Source organism: Quercus lobata, chromosome 5 (assembly GCF_001633185.2).
Source record: "Quercus lobata isolate SW786 chromosome 5, ValleyOak3.0 Primary Assembly, whole genome shotgun sequence".
Lineage (NCBI taxonomy): Eukaryota > Viridiplantae > Streptophyta > Magnoliopsida > Fagales > Fagaceae > Quercus > Quercus lobata.
Window position 1 is genome coordinate 64,691,583 of NC_044908.1, and position 16,288 is coordinate 64,707,870.

Consider the following 16,288-nt stretch of genomic DNA (forward strand, 5'->3'; position numbering starts at 1 on the left):
AGAAAGCCCTTGTAAAATGTTCTTCAGTGTCTCTTATATCTAATGTAAAAAAATTGTTGAATCTAATAATATTTATTAGCTTGTTATATCTTGTGTTGTGTTCTATTATATATATATATATATATATATATATGGATTTTCTTTTCAATTGATATTTACTAATCCAATTAAAATTATAATATGACAAGAATAATTGGCACTTGCTAGTTGCTAGTGATTACATGCATTTCCATTTACGCATTTGCTTATGTTTTCTGGGTAGTTGGACAGAAGAACAAGAAGAGTAGACAGCCCACAAACAAAGATGCTTTATTGTTCCACTGAACATGTCTTATTCCCACAAACTCTTATTTTCAGCTATGTCTAAACGCTTTACACGAATCTCATCACCCAACTTCATACACACCATTACCAACTGTAACCACATTGAACATTCACGTGTGCTTTACTCGAATGCTGAACAACAGGCTTCGCCAACCCAGTTACAATCAATCTTGCAAGCTTGTTCTGGCCCTTCTGTTCTTCAACAAGGTAGACAGGTTCATGCCCAGGTCATTGTCAGTGGATATACTTATAGCAACAACAATGGTCTTCTGGTTGCAAAGCTTTTGGGCATGTATGTTCTTTGTGGCAGTTTTGTGGATGCTAAGAACGTGTTCTATAAGCTTGAACTCAGGTCTTCGGCTTGGTCTTGGAATTGGATGATTAGAGGGTTTACAATGATGGGTTGGTTTGATTTTGCCTTGTTGTTTTACTTTAAGATGTTGGGTTGTGGTATTTCTCCCGATAAGTATACTTTTCCTTGTGTGATAAAGGCTTGTGGTGGTTTGAATAATGTAAGGTTGGGTAAGTTAGTTCACCAAACAATTCGGTTGACGGGTTTTGAGTTTGATGTGTTTGTGGGTAGTTCTTTGATCAAATTGTATGCAGAGAATGGTTGTATCGGTGATGCGCGGTATTTGTTCGATAAAATGCCTCATAAAGATTGTGTAATGTGGAACATTATGCTTAATGGTTATGTAAAAAATGCAGATAGTAGTAGTGCTCTGCAAATGTTTTTGGGAATGAGATATAGTGACATTAGGCCCAATTCAGTGACATTTGCTTGTATATTGTCTGTTTGTGCCTCAGAAGCAATGGTTGTTTTGGGGACCCAGCTTCATGGACTTGTTATTAGGTGTGGGTTGGAGTTGGATTCCCCTGTGGCTAACACATTGTTAGCTATGTATTCGAAATGCCAGAAACTGTTTGATGCATGTGAGCTATTTGATAGGATGCCGCAAACTGATTTGGTAACTTGGAATGGAATGATTTCCGGATTTGTACAAAATGGGTGTATGGGCGAGGCCTCACATTTGTTTCGTGAGATGATATCTATTGGTTTCAAACCAGACTCGATCACCTTTGCAAGTTTCCTTCCATCAGTGACTGAATCCGCATGTCTCAAACAAGGTAAGGAAATTCATGGTTACATAGTAAGACATGGTGTGCCTTTGGATGTATTCTTGAAGAGTGCACTTATTGATATATACTTAAAGTGCAGGAAAGTGGAGATGGCATGCAAACTTTTTAGCCAAAGCAGCACAGCTGATGTCGTTGTTTGCACGACTATGATTTCAGGGCTTGCACTTAATGCAATGAATACTGACGCTTTAGACATTTTCAGGTGGTTACTGAAGGAGAAGATGAGACCGAATTCTGTAACACTGGCAAGTGTTCTGCCGGCTTGCGCTGGTTTGGCTGCCCTGAACTTGGGGAAGGAATTGCATTGTAACATACTCAAGAATGGGCTTGATGGGAGGTGTCATGTTGGAAGCGCGATTACAGACATGTATGCTAAATGTGGAAGGTTGGATCTTGCTCATCATACTTTTGAAAGGATGTCAGAAAAGGATAGTGTGTGTTGGAACTCAATGATCACAAGCTATTCCCAGAATGGTAAACCAGAAGAGGCCATCAATCTTTTTCATCAAATGGGGAAGGGAGGAACCAAGTATGATTGTGTAAGCATTTCAGCTGCACTATCTGCTTGTGCAGCCTTATCATCACTGCATTATGGGAAAGAGATCCATGGTTTCATGATTAAAGGTGCATTCAGCTCTGACCTTTTTGCTGAGAGCGCACTGATAGACATGTACGCTAAATGTGGAAACTTGGATTCTGCTCGCTCTGTGTTTGACATGATGCAAGGGAAGAATGAAGTTTCTTGGAATAGCATAATTTCTGCTTATGGGAACCACAGTCATCTCAAGGACTCTCTCACTCTATTCCATGAAATGTTGGAAAATGGAATTCAGCCTGATCATGTCACCTTTCTTGCAATAATTTCTGCTTGTGCTCATGCTGGCCAAGTTGACAACGGAGCTCATTACTTCCGTTGCATGACTGAGGAATATGGAATTCCAGCACGGATGGAGCATTATGCATGTATGGTAGATTTGTTTGGACGCGCTGGTCGGTTGAATAAAGCATTTGAAACTATAAAGAGTATGCCATTCACTCCAGATGCTGGTGTTTGGGGGACATTGCTTGGTGCTTGTCGAGTCCATGGCAATGTTGAACTTGCTGAAGTAGCTTCTAGACATCTTTTTGATTTAGACCCACAAAATTCTGGCTACTATGTGTTGCTTTCAAACATACATGCTGATGCTGGACAGTGGGGGAGTGTGCATAAGATACGGAGTTTGATGAAAGAAAGACAAGTTCAGAAGGTACCTGGGTACAGCTGGATTGACATCAATAACATCACCCATATTTTTTCTGCTGCAGATGGAAGTCATCCACAATCTGCTGAGATCTATTCACTACTGAATAATCTTCTTCTAGAGCTAAGAAAAGAGGGCTATGTTCCTCAGCTTTACCTTCCAATGCACCCACAAACCATGGGATTGTGATTACCAGAAAAAATATCAATTTTTTATTGTCAGTGTCAACAGTAACTAATATCTAATGTTGGTTTGGTGTCTTGCCAAGGTAAGTGAGGGCATTGCTGCTTTTTGAATTATGCTCTTCTATCTTGTTATCTTATCGACGGAGATATATTTGAGCTTCTATGATTAAAAGAAGCCTGTGATTGTGATACAAGAAATTCAAATTTTGTTATCTACACTGTATTTGTCAATCTAGTATATAATTATTTTGTAAACACAAAAATTGATCTTGATTATATATACCTGTATCAAATTGAAATGATATTGTGTTCTCAATTTAATGGAAAACAAATAATATATTACTTTAATATATCCAATAAGAATTTTATACTTATCTGAACACATGAAAAAATTTATCTTGATCCATTGAATTAGTCTGCTGTTTCTGTGCAATGTTCAGATTCTCTTAATAAAGTTTTCCAAGGTAAGACCTTGGTCACCCAAGAAGGTGGAAACATCACATTGAAATTCAAGAAAAACACTGTACTTTTGAATGACATGGAAAATGAAATTCACTATGAACTTTGTGACCTAAACAATTTATACAGCATAGTCATATGTCATTTTAAGACCTGAGATTGTCCCCTAAAGATGGTGAGATGGTTCTTTTTTGTTTCTTTTGTTTCCTTTTCTCATTTATGAATATTAGATTCAACTTGGCATGGTGGTTGTTAATGGTTGAAACCATAAGATAATGACTAAACAAAAAAGAATGTTTGCAAAACTTAACATACCAATCTATGATGTGGCTCCTTAGTGAACATTTAGGGTCCTCTTTGAGATCAACGGTGCTGTGTTTAGTCACTACTTTAAGTTCAGTTACATAATTGATGACATAAGTGGAAGAAATAGTAGGGCCAGAATTCATTCCAAAAATTTTCATCAAATTAATAGGGTTGGCCATGGGCTTAATGAGCTTTGGCTTTACTCTTATGGAGCTTGCTTCAAAGTTTCAATTGGAAAGCCAAATTACAGTGAGCTAATTTGCAATGCTACTCCCTCTGACAATTTGTTGGGAATAATAATTTTACCATCTCTTGGCTTGTGATTGCTTTTGTTCTCCACATTTCTTATCTCAAGGCACATCCACTTGTGTTACTCTATAATGCAACATGGCCCAAAGATATTGACACTCTACTCTCAACTTCTGCTAATTCCTGAAGAGGCTCAAATTTTATACAGAGCAAATTTAACTTCTACTCAAGATCTCAAGCAAGGTCCTACTGTGAAGTTGGGACAAAAGCCCTTGACTTCCTTCAACATCATCTGCTTCTAGAGGTTTGATTTTACATTCATTCATGGCTCTTTGATGCTCTCTTATTTTTCAGCGGTAATACATTGTCCTTATAATCTTGTACAACTTTATCTGATGCTTTGCCTAGAAGCTTGGAGTCAAATGCTACTTTCTAAAAAACCCACCCTATTTTTCATTCAATGGGCTGATGTCTTGCAAAGCATCCATTATCTTTCTGGTTACTATAGTGCTATGCAATAGTTAATTAGACTGGTGATATTACCGGTGGGCATTTTCACCACTGATTTTTGTCCATCTTATGGACTTAATCTAGTGTCTTTTTTTCCCCCCCAAATAGAATAAGAAGCTATACATATTGTATCTCAATTATGTGCTTATGCAATTTAGTGTGCTATATATCACCACCACATTGGAAGTTTCCATACTTGTCACTCAATTCAGAAGTGTAGTATATAAATTATAATGTCTTAAAAGTCAAACTGGGATAATTTATAGAGATTCACTTCCTTCTAACACATTTTCCTTAAATTTTCATTGCCTAATCAGTCTCATCAGTTCTTAATACTGTAGCTTGCTTATAACTTTATGAACGTCCATAGCCTCTTAGCATTTAGCAATTTCCCATTGTTGACAAATTTTCAGCAAAAATCGACTTAAGTTTTTCCTTTTATTTTGATGGTGGAGTTCAGAGGACTGCATATGATGTATTTGTGGATCATTATGGATTGCATATGGTCAAACATGCTTCATTTTGGTAATTGGGCTTTGTCCATGCTGGGGCTTTGGTTCTTTTTGTTTTGAGTCTCGTTCACACATGAGCTACCATTGGCTTCTGAAATTAGGCATACTTTCTACGTACAAAATGTGGAAATTTGTTGAAAGTAGTAGTGTTCTAATTAGTTTTACGGTCTGTTGCTTTGTTGTTGAATTTATATTGAGTTTCAGTTAGAACTTAGAAACTTTTGATCCTTCTCTTCTACGGTTTTGAAGTTCATTAAAATTTTGTTGACCATTGGTTATACAATTCCTAGGAGTAAATTTTAAGGAAGAGTAGAAAATAAAAATTCTATTCAACTTTATGTAATTTGTTTACAAGTTTGTCTTTACTGTGGAACTCATAGTGAGTTTAGGAATGGATTTTTAAAGAAATGTTAAGGTAACAAGTAGACCTCTGACAGGTCCAAATCTGATTTTAGGCTTGTGGAAAACATACCTTCTTCTATCCCTGACACTTCCAAACCCTTAATCATTTATTATTTGCTTATTGAAAATCTGAGCCATGGATTAAACCAGCATAGACAAAGTTGTCAACTGTTAACAAAACTTGTCGATCTTACGTGTTAACTTTTCGGTGAGGATAAATGGTTTTCAAAAGCTGAGAGTCAAATCATTAATAATGTCTAATGTAATTCATGAAAATTATCAACATAAGGACTTCTTCTTTTTGCTCAAAATTAAGATGAGGACATTGTAAAACTTCAGTTCTACACTTGTAGTTAGGGTTCCTACTTTTTGGGAATTGCTTCACTCTGGCACAAAGTATTTCAGTGTGAAAAAAAAATGTAAAAATAAAATAAAATAATGAATTAATTCTACTTATAAGGATACCCCACATGTGCCTTAAGCACCCCCTATTTTTTGGGCATGTGTTATAGAATGATATGGTTATCAAATAAACAAACAGTACTAGTTATTTCTTTAATATGTATTCTTGAATTATATAAAATAAGAGAAATTATCATCTTTAGAAATTACTCAACATCAGTGGTATCGTTACTCATCATCTTTAGAGAGTGGGTGATGCTTGATTGTTGATGTGATGTTAGAAGCACATATGAAAAATCTTTCGAGCATGCTAAGGACACTGTTAGTGTGTGGTGGTAATAATGGGCACCAATATGGAGCAATCTCACATATGCAATAATTCCACTTGGTGGATGTGTTTCTTCACAAAAATATTAGTATGATTTATTAAACTAATGTTTTATTGAACAACTATATCTTTTGGACAAAATATATCTCTTCATGAAAAGACATGAGAACCATGAGAGAGTTTATAAATAGATGGACCCTCATTTGTTTCAAGACATATTATTCTCTTTGCAAACATATTGTTCTGCTTTTGTGATCACCACCGTAACGGGACTGCCATCCGCATTAGGAACTAGCAAACACAATATCTTTCCACAACTTGTTGATGTGTCAAGTTATGAGTGATGCAACATCACTTCTACAAGATCTCCATTACTGATATCATTTTTATTGTGCATTGAATACAAAATACTACCTCAGAAATTAAGAAAAAAAATGTGGAAATTTTTGGGTTATTAGACTTGTGGAAATCTTAAAGTGAAAGACTCTGGAAATTTTTGGGTAACTAGACTTGTTGAAATCTTAAAGTGAGAAGATATTTGAACCTAGGTAGCTCAGCTAATGATTTTTTGTTTCATGCACATGTTAGCCTGGAGGGTAGAAAACGTTGAACCCTGAAAGCATTCTGATAATCTCATATTGGTAAGTTACATCACTAGGTTAGGCATCCTATTGGAAAACTATAGAGAGGTAGGTTGTGTCTTGATGTTAACTACCTGTCCCACATCCTAAACTGTTGTAGAAGACTGGTGAGCAGTAGCCAGTAGAACATGTGCTACATAGCTCCATAAACTTGCTAATTGAAAAAGGTTTGAGAGAATCTGACTGGATTGCATGTTTTTCCTTTTAAAACGGTTTCAACCATGGATTTGTTTGAATTGTTGAATTTAGGCTCCTTTAGCTGGTGGGTGTGTAATTTCTAATGCAATTGATAGGTTTTACAGTTTGGCCTGTGCAGTGGAGACTTGATTGATCTCTTGTTACTAACTTACTACTCAAGAAGACTCTAGAATAATGTTCCAAAGAGATTTCTATTTAATTTGCTAACCAGTCTTATGCATGCAACAATCTTAGTTTGCCAAACTAGAGTAAGGCAAAACTAAACCAGATTAAAGTGAGTAAAGATCAACAACCCTTTCTTTTTTTACCCTATGCATATCCGTCAACAAAAGCGACAATATTTACATGTATAAAAATAAAGTGAGTATTCTGCCTTAAAAGATCTTAAAAAAAAAGTTAGTACTTAGCAAAAGCTTAAACCCACTATCTTAACACCTTGGGGATGCAATACAAGCACAGTTCTTTCTGTGATGCATATTTAAAAAATTCTATTTAGTGAATACTGTCTTGATTCCTGATCAATAATTATAATTGTGAAGGCTAGATCTAGTCTCACCAAAGCAGTGTTCTATGTGATCAATAATTACAAATTTTAAAATTCTAATCCCACTATGCCTTGTTGCCTAAAGAGAGGACCAGAGCCAATCATTGGTTAACCTAATCCAAAATCTTACCAGAATCAATTTGCCTTTCTATCCAAATGTGAATCAGATTTGGGGTATTTTTTTCTTTAATTTTTTTATCAACCAGCTGTCTTTAAGCTGTAACAAATATTAAATGGTGCTGGCCTGCTTGGCATGTGTATGCCCACACAAACATTTGATAATGAGGTAAGCAAATATGTGGCTTTTGCTTATAGGTATGGACTCTAACCAATCCATTCCTTGTAGGATTCATGGCAAATTAGAATGTTCTAATTTGGAAGTTTTAAGGATCAATGATGTCATATACATCAACAGGTTATGTTTTGTTTCTCTCTCTCTCTATATATGTATATAGTAGTCTATCTGGAATTTAAATTGTACCTAAAATTATTTCACATCTTATCAATTTCAAAAGAATGAAAATAGAAAGAGAAAAAGCTGTCTAAATTGAGTTACTATTTCATAGTCATCTAGTTAGACTTTAGTGTTACATTACAAAAAAGTTCGAAACTTGTTGACAATTGTTATACATATCTGAATTAATTCGTTCAAAGGATTCATCTTTGAAATATTCTTGAATATGATTTTCTCAACTTGTAGTCATTTATGTAAATGTCTGTATTGTATGTAAATGCCTACATGCCATGCATGTGTATGCTCTTTATATTACGAGGGAAAAACAATAAATGGAACCAAATAATTATGAAGTACATGCCGCCTTTTTTTCCTGTTTGTAGGACAAGATGGCACTAGTGAGAAATGATTAAAGTTTGAGATGAATTAAAGCAGATTTGATTATTCCAAATAAAGTAGAGATTTCTACACCACTACTTTGTTTATAATTAGGTCATGGTCTTCCGTAAAGCAATTGTGTGGATGTGAAAAGTTGTCTCACTGATAAGTGATAAGTGACCTCCTTAGAACAAACATTTATTATCCCAAATTCATATTTTCTTTTAAACAATCAACAATAATGAGAAAAGAAAAGAAAAGAAAAGTACCTCGATAAAAATAATTATTAAATGATGAAAGAGAAACATATACGAGAGTTCTCAATGATATTCTTTTCTTTATTATTATTTTTATAATTTAATGAATGGGAAAATTTATTCATCAGACTCAGAAGAAATACTAGCCACTGCAACAAACAGAGCATCAAGCAACTACACAAAGTTATCGTTTTCAATATTTCTCTATATAAATAGAAGCTGAAAAAAAAAATAATAATAACTGTGGGGCCCGGTCCAGAAATAATGGGCTATTCCAAATTCAGGCCCGTCCGAGGAACGTCCTGTCCGAAGAGAAACCACGTATGAAGCATTACTCAATCCCAATAAACGCCAAGGAAACCTGTCCGAGGAGTAACTCCTCCTCGGACATCACGAAGCCCAGACGAGGAACTCTCCCCAGCCACTTCAGTTCATCCTCCCAACATATAAAATGAATAAAATCCAAAATATCCCATGGAGAGCTACCACCACATTAATTGCGCCCCAACCACCCTCTTGGCCGCATTAATGAGGAAATGACCCCTGAACAGTACCGCCTTGGCCTCTGCAACTCACATGGGGAGAGATGAAGGCGTCTGATGGGACAGCCACTCAAGTAGGTGCTTAGATAGTCAACAAGTGTAGGGTTGAGATGAGAGAAGGGAACTATATAATGTAGTAGAGTCCCTTAGAGAAGGGGACGAAAAATTCTGTATGAGGAACTAAAGAAATAAACTTATACGTGAGAGATCCATTCTGGTGTTTTTATTTTCTGCAACAATGCTGTCCATGTATCAGACCGAATAGACTCACTGAGACCAAGTTCTTTGACCCATCCTCTACAAATATTTATTGTGGGTTGCGCTTTGGGCCAGGGCCTGATCAATCGAATTTGGGCCAGGAAAATCGTGCAATTACAATTGGCGCCGTCTGTGGGAAGAACTAGAGCATCAGCTAGCACAACGGTCAAGCATGGCAGAACTAGGTCCGCACCAGGAGAATCCTCACCAGGCTGACTCCCAACAGACACAACCCGCCGAGTCCCAGAGGCAAAATAACCCCGTCAACCCAGGCCACAGGGGAAATCGTGAGGGAAGTGTGCATACTATCCGGACAAGCCAGAGTCACACTCAGATAGGTAGTCACGTGTCCCAGAAGCGAAATAGTCACCAGGCCATGCAACGAGAGATAGATGATCTGAAGAGGAAGCTACGACGAGCACAGCGAAGGCGATCTCCTTCAGACTCAGACAAGTCCTCTAATGCGGAGGATGTGAGTTACCGACGGAGGTCAAGGACCCCCCCAAGTGAAACCTTTACCTACGAAAAGGAACCACGCCCTGTGCGGAAGTATGAGAGCACATCTAGTAAGGGTTCGGGAAACGACGCCATGAAGAAGGCGTTGGATCAGGTTTCAAGATCCCCCTTCACGTATAGAATTGAAGGGGCTGAGCTGCCTCGACGGTTCAACCAACCAGCATTCGCCATCTATAGCGGTCGATCAGACCCGGTAGAGCATGTGAGTCAATTTAACCAAAAGATGGCGATCTACTCGCAAAATGAGGCCCTTATGTGTAAAATCTTCTTGTCTAGCTTGGGATCAATGGCGATGAGGTGGTTCAACGGCCTGAAGACAAATTCCATAAGCTCTTACAAGCAGCTCACTCGGGATTTCTACTCTCGCTTTATCACCAACACCAGAGTCCCCAGGCCCCTCGGTTCGCTATTGTCCTTGTCCATGCACGAGGGAGAGACTCTGAAAGCATACTCCGATAGATACTGGGAAGTATATAATGACCTGAATGATAACCACGATGCTGTCGCTATTAGCACATTTAAAAGCGGCCTCCCCACCGACCATGGCTTAAGGAAATCCCTCATTGGTAAACCGGTTGCCAACGTTGATCAGTTGAGGGATAGGATAGACAAGTACAAAAGAGTGGAGGAAGATCAGCTGCAAGGGAAGGGGAAGGAGAAGGTTATCCACCCCAAAGCAAATGATTTCAGGTCGGAACGGCACAATCATAGTCAGCCGAGGAGAGATTTTTCGCGACAGGCTGGGCAGAGTAACCCGCAAATAGTGAATGCCATATTCAGAGAGCCTGTACAACAGGTACTAGAGAAAGTAAGAGATGAGCCCTATTTCAGGTGGCCGGGAAAGATGGCTGGAGAACCTTCCAAACGTAACCAGAACCTGTACTGCCACTATCATCAAGACCATGGGCACACTACTGAGGACTGCAGGAATCTGTGGAATCATCTGGATCAGTTGGTCCGAGAAGGAAAGTTACGTCACCTGTTGCACCCATCGAGTGGCCACACCGGCCAAGCAACACAAGAGCCTCGAAAGGACGTGACCTTAAGACCACCCACCAGGACGATACATGTCATCTTCGCTGCACTAGGAAGAACGGGACCACCCATCCCCAGGGTGTTAGCTGTTGATCGGCTCCCCTCCAGGAGCAGGCAGAGGGAACACAAAAGGTCAAAAAAGGGAAGCTCTTTGATACTGGGGTTCTCGGATGAGGATAAGAGAGGAACTATTCAACCTCACGATGATGTCTTGGTGGTCACTTTGAGGATTGGGGGCTTTGACGTGAAAAGGGTGTTGGTGGATTCGAGAAGTGCAGTAGAGATAATGTACCCTGATCTATACAAGGGGCTGAACCTGAAGCCAGAAGATTTGACAGTTTATGACTCCCCCCTTCTTAGCTTCGAGGGAAGAATGGTTACGCCAAAAGGACAAATCCGACTACCCGTACAGACTGGGGCGGAGGTGGTGGAAGTGAATTTTATCGTCGTCAACGCTTACTCACCCTACACCGCGATAGTCGCCAGGCTATGGATCCACGCCCTGGAAGCCGTAACCTCCACACTTCATCAGAAGGTGAAATACCCATCCAAAGGACAAATGGAAGAGATCCGAGGAGATCAGGCCGTATCCAGGCAGTGTATGGTGGCCGCCGTCTTACATCGGCCCCATGCCGAGTCCTCGGCCCCTGAAAGTTTATAGCAATCAGCCGCCTCGGCAGAGCAAGACGACGGACTGGCCGAGGAGATAGGGTGTGAAAGTTTAGATAAAATCGCTGTCAACGACGACCCGGAGAAGTTCTTTCTGGTCAGCTCGGAATTGCCCTCTCAAGAAAAGGAGGAACTGGTCGGATTTCTTAGAGAAAATGTCGACGTGTTCGCATGGGACGCCTACGACGCCCCGGGCGTCGATCCTAGCCTTATTTGTCACCACCTGAACGTCAACCCCTCTTCCACTCCGAAGAAGCAGCCACCCCGACGCCCTTCAAAGGAACATGCTAGTGCCGTAAAAGACGAAGTGGCAAAGCTAAAAAGAGCGGGGGCTATCAAAGAGGTCTTTTACCCAGAGTGGCTGGCAAACACTGTGGTGGTAAAGAAGAAGACAGGGAAATGGAGGGTCTGCGTAGACTTCACGGACCTGAACAAGGCATGCCCAAAGGACCCATTCCCCCTACCCCGAATTGATCGATTGGTGGATGCAACCGTGGGGCACCCTCGAATGAGCTTCCTGGACGCCTTCCAAGGCTATCATCAGATACCCCTTGCGCTAGAGGACCAGGAGAAAACGGCTTTCATGACGCCCATCGGAAACTATCATTACAAGGTGATGCCGTTTAGGCTAAAGAACGCAGGCTCAACCTACCAAAGAATGATGACTCGGATGTTTGAACCACAACTGGGCAAGATCATTGAGGTTTATATAGATGATATGGTCGTCAAGAGTAGAAGGGCGTCCGAGCACGTGAAGGACCTCGGAACAATCTTCACCATATTAAGGGAGCACCGGTTGCGGCTGAATGCCTCCAAATGTTCATTCGGGGTCGGGTCTGGAAAATTCCTAGGGTATATGGTCACCCACAGGGGAATAGAAGTAAGTCCCGATCAAATCAAAGCCATTAACAGCCTACAGGCTCCTCGGAATCCGAAGGAAGTACAGAAGCTCACTGGTATGATTGCGGCATTGAACCGATTCATATCGAGATCGGCGGATCGATGTCGGCCTTTCTACCTCCTGATAAACAAGTGGAAAGAGTTTGCATGGTCGGAGGATTGCATTCAGGCTTTCCAGCAACTTAAAGACTACCTGTCCCGACCACCCATCATGTCCAGCCCTGAGGCAGATGAGGTGCTGTTTGCCTACATCGCCGTAGCTCCCCACGCTGTAAGCCTGGTACTGATACGGGATGATAATGGGGTGCAGCGACCGGTGTACTATGTGAGCAAATCACTACATGAGGCCGAGGTGCGATACCTACCTTTAGAAAAGGCAATTCTGACAATAGTGCATGCAACCCGAAAACTTCCTCATTACTTTCAGGCGCACACGGTCATCGTTCTGACTCAGCTTCCCCTCCGAGCAGTGCTTCGAAGCGCTGACTATACAGGAAGGATCGCCATGTGGAGTGCGCTCTTGGGAGCCTTTGATATAAAATATATGCCCAGATCCTCCATCAAAGGGCAGGTCCTCGCAGACTTGGTAGCGGAGTTTGCTGAGCCCTCCATAGAAATAATAACCGAGAAGAGGGACATGGATGGGAAGTCGGTTGGTGCGATTTCAACAGGGAGGAACACGCATTGGAAGGTCTACGTAGATGGCGCAGCCAACCAGAAAGGGTCAGGAGTTGGGATAGTTTTAATATCCCCGGACGGTGCTGCCATTGAAAAATCATTAAAGCTCGGATTCTCGGCTACGAACAATGAAGCCGAATACGAAGCCTTACTTCAAGGGATGACAATGGTTCAAAGGTTGGGCGGAAGAATAATAGAAGCGTTCTCGGACTCCAGACTGGTAGTCGGACAGGTGATGGGTGAGCTGGAAGCCCGAGATACTAGGATGCAAGAGTATCTGGGACAAGTCAAGCGGCTGCAGACGAATTTTGAGTCCTTCAATCTGACACACATTTCCAGGAGTGTCAACACCCATGCGGACTCGCTGGCCACTCTCGCCACGTCCTCGGCACATAATCTGCCGCGAGTGATCCTGGTTGAAGATCTAGCCCAGGCAAGTCCCATCAGTAGAGGCCCTGCCAGAGTCCATCAGATCAGAAAGAGTCACAGCTGGATGGATCCCATAAAGAACTTCCTTCAAAACGACGTCTTGCCGGAAGAAAAATTGGAAGCCGAGAAGATACGAAGGAATGCTCCTCGATTTTGGCTGTCAGAGGACCACAAACTATATCGGCGCTCCTATTCTGGACCGTACCTACTCTGCGTACACCCAGAAGAATCCGAATCTCTGCTTGAGGAGTTACACGAGGGGATTTGTGGAAGTCATACCGGAGGGAGATCGCTGGCGCACAGGGCACTTACCCAGGGGTACTGGTGGCCGAACATGCAGAGAGAGGCCCAAGAATACGCTAAGAAGTGCGATCAGTGCCAAAGATTCACCCCGAATATCCACCAACCCGGAGGAGTTCTCAACCCCCTCTCGAGTCCATGGCCGTTCGCACAATGGGGCCTTGATCTAGTTGGACCCTTCCCCAAGGCCGCAGGGAACAAGCGATACATAATAGTCGGAACAGACTACTTCACTAAATGGGTGGAGGCTGAACCATTGGCCAACATTAGGGACGTGGACGCCCAAAAATTCATCTGGAAGAACATCATCACCCACTTCGGGACCCCGCGTACACTCATTTCCGACAATGGTCTGCAGTTCGACAGTAAAAACTTTAGGGAGTATTGCCGCGAGTTTGGAATCATCAACCGATATTCCACCCCCGCCTACCCTCAAGGAAATGGACAGGTCGAAGCCGTGAACAAGGTCATAGTGAACGGACTGAAGAAGAGGTTGGACGAGGCGAAGGGGAGATGGGTAGAAGAACTCCCCCATGTCTTATGGACTTATCGGACGACGCCGCGACGATCGACCGGTGAAACCCCCTTCTCGATGACTTACGGGGCTGAGGCCGTGCTCCCGATAGAGAACAACTTTCCCACACTGAGGTCTAGATCGTTTACCCCAAGCGATAACGACGAGTTATTGGAACAGAGTCTGGACCTAGCCGAAGAAAGAAGGGAAAAAGCGATGATTCACGTGGCCTATTATCACCAGAAGCTGAGACAAGGGTATGATGCTAACGTCAAACCACGGCCTCTGGGGCCAGGTGATCTCGTAATGAGGAAGATTCTTGGCAGCGCAAAGAACCCCTCTTGGGGCAAGTTGGGGCCCAATTGGGAGGGACCATACCGTGTCACATCCGTGGCCGGAATAGGCGCCTACTACCTAGAAGATTTAGATGAAAAAGCTGTACCTCGACCATGGAATGTAAATAACCTCAGAAGAATTATTATTAATGAGAATGGCTTAGCACACGTTTTCTTTCATGATTATCCGCTGCTTGCTGGGCTACTGACAACTATTCATAGTTTTAAACAGAACCCAAGTCCTGCATGGCTCCTCGGACCACAGACTTGGGGGAAATTATTACTCATAAGTTTTAAACAGAACCTAGTCCTGCATGGCTCCACGGACCACAGACTAAGGGGAAATTAATACTTAAGGCAACTATTCATAGTTTTACAGGCATGGCTCCTCCACAGAGACTATAAGTTTTAAACAGAACCTAGTCCTGCATGGGACCACAGACTAAGGGGAAATTAATACTTAAGGCAACTATTCATAGTTTTAAACAGAACCCAAGTCCTGCATGGCTCCTCGGACCACAGACTTGGGGGAAATTATTACTCATATAAGTTTTAAACAGAACCTAGTCCTGCATGGCTCCACGGACCACAGACTAAGGGGAAATTAATACTTAAGGCAACTATTCATAGTTTTAAACAGAACCCAAGTCCTGCATGGCTCCTCGGACCACAGACTTGGGGGAAATTATTACTATAAGTTTTAAACAGAACCTAGTCCTGCATGGCTCCACGGACCACAGACTAAGGGGAAATTAATACTTAAGGCAACTATTCATAGTTTTAAACAGAACCCAAGTCCTGCATGGCTCCTCGGACCACAGACTTGGGGGAAATTATTACTTATAAGTTTTAAACAGAACCTAGTCCTGCATGGCTCCACGGACCACAGACTAAGGGGAAATTAATACTTAAGGCAACTATTCATAGTTTTAAACAGAACCCAAGTCCTGCATGGCTCCTCGGACCACAGACTTGGGGGAAATTATTACTTATAAGTTTTAAACAGAACCTAGTCCTGCATGGCTCCACGGACCACAGACTAAGGGGAAATTAATACTTAAGACAACTATTCATAGTTTTAAACAGAACCCAAGTCCTGCATGGCTCCTCGGACCACAGACTTGGGGGAAATTATTACTTATAAGTTTTAAACAGAACCTAGTCCTGCATGGCTCCACGGACCACAGACTAAGGGGAAATTAATACTTAAGGCAACTATTCATAGTTTTAAACAGAACCCAAGTTCTGCATGTCTCCTCGGACCACAGACTTGGGGAAAATTATTACTTATAAGTTTTAAACAGAACCTAGTCCTGCATGGCTCCACGGACCACAGACTAAGGGGAAATTATTACTTAAGACAACTATTCATAGCTTTAAACAGAACCTAAGTCCTGCATGGATTCTCAGACCACAGACTTGGGGGAAATTATTGCTTATGATAGATTGGGAGATTATTACTTAAAGGAAATCATTTTAATACGTGCGCGCAGTCTGGCACCATCGCAACTCTCAGATGCGCAGCCCAAAAACCCATTTTATTTTGACCGTTTATCTGTATCTACATAGTTGCAAATGTTCA

General features: G+C 41.5%; 2 protein-coding genes across 3 annotated transcripts in view; both read left to right on the top strand.

Annotated features, from left to right (window-relative positions):
• The first annotated feature begins 224 nt into the window (after positions 1-224).
• LOC115992988 (pentatricopeptide repeat-containing protein At4g21300-like) lies at positions 225-3,158 on the top strand. The gene has a single exon (XM_031117249.1). It carries the CDS (start codon positions 327-329, stop codon positions 2,892-2,894), a length of 2,568 nt encoding a protein of 855 aa, XP_030973109.1. The 5' UTR covers positions 225-326; the 3' UTR covers positions 2,895-3,158.
• Positions 1,348-16,288, top strand: part of LOC115992989 (pentatricopeptide repeat-containing protein At4g21300-like) — a 17,718-nt gene continuing 2,777 nt past the window's right edge. The window contains exon 1 of one of the 2 annotated variants that reach the window (XM_031117250.1): positions 1,348-1,389. The gene's annotated coding sequence lies outside the window, so the exon portion shown is untranslated. Of the gene's footprint in view, positions 1,412-16,288 lie in introns of both variants that reach the window. The other variant, XM_031117251.1, reaches the window with a different exon arrangement.

Excerpts from the sequence above, each read along its gene's own strand:
- LOC115992988 (XM_031117249.1), top strand. The coding sequence starts at position 327 with ATGTCTTATTCCCACAAACTCTTATTTTCAGCTATGTCTAAACGCTTT.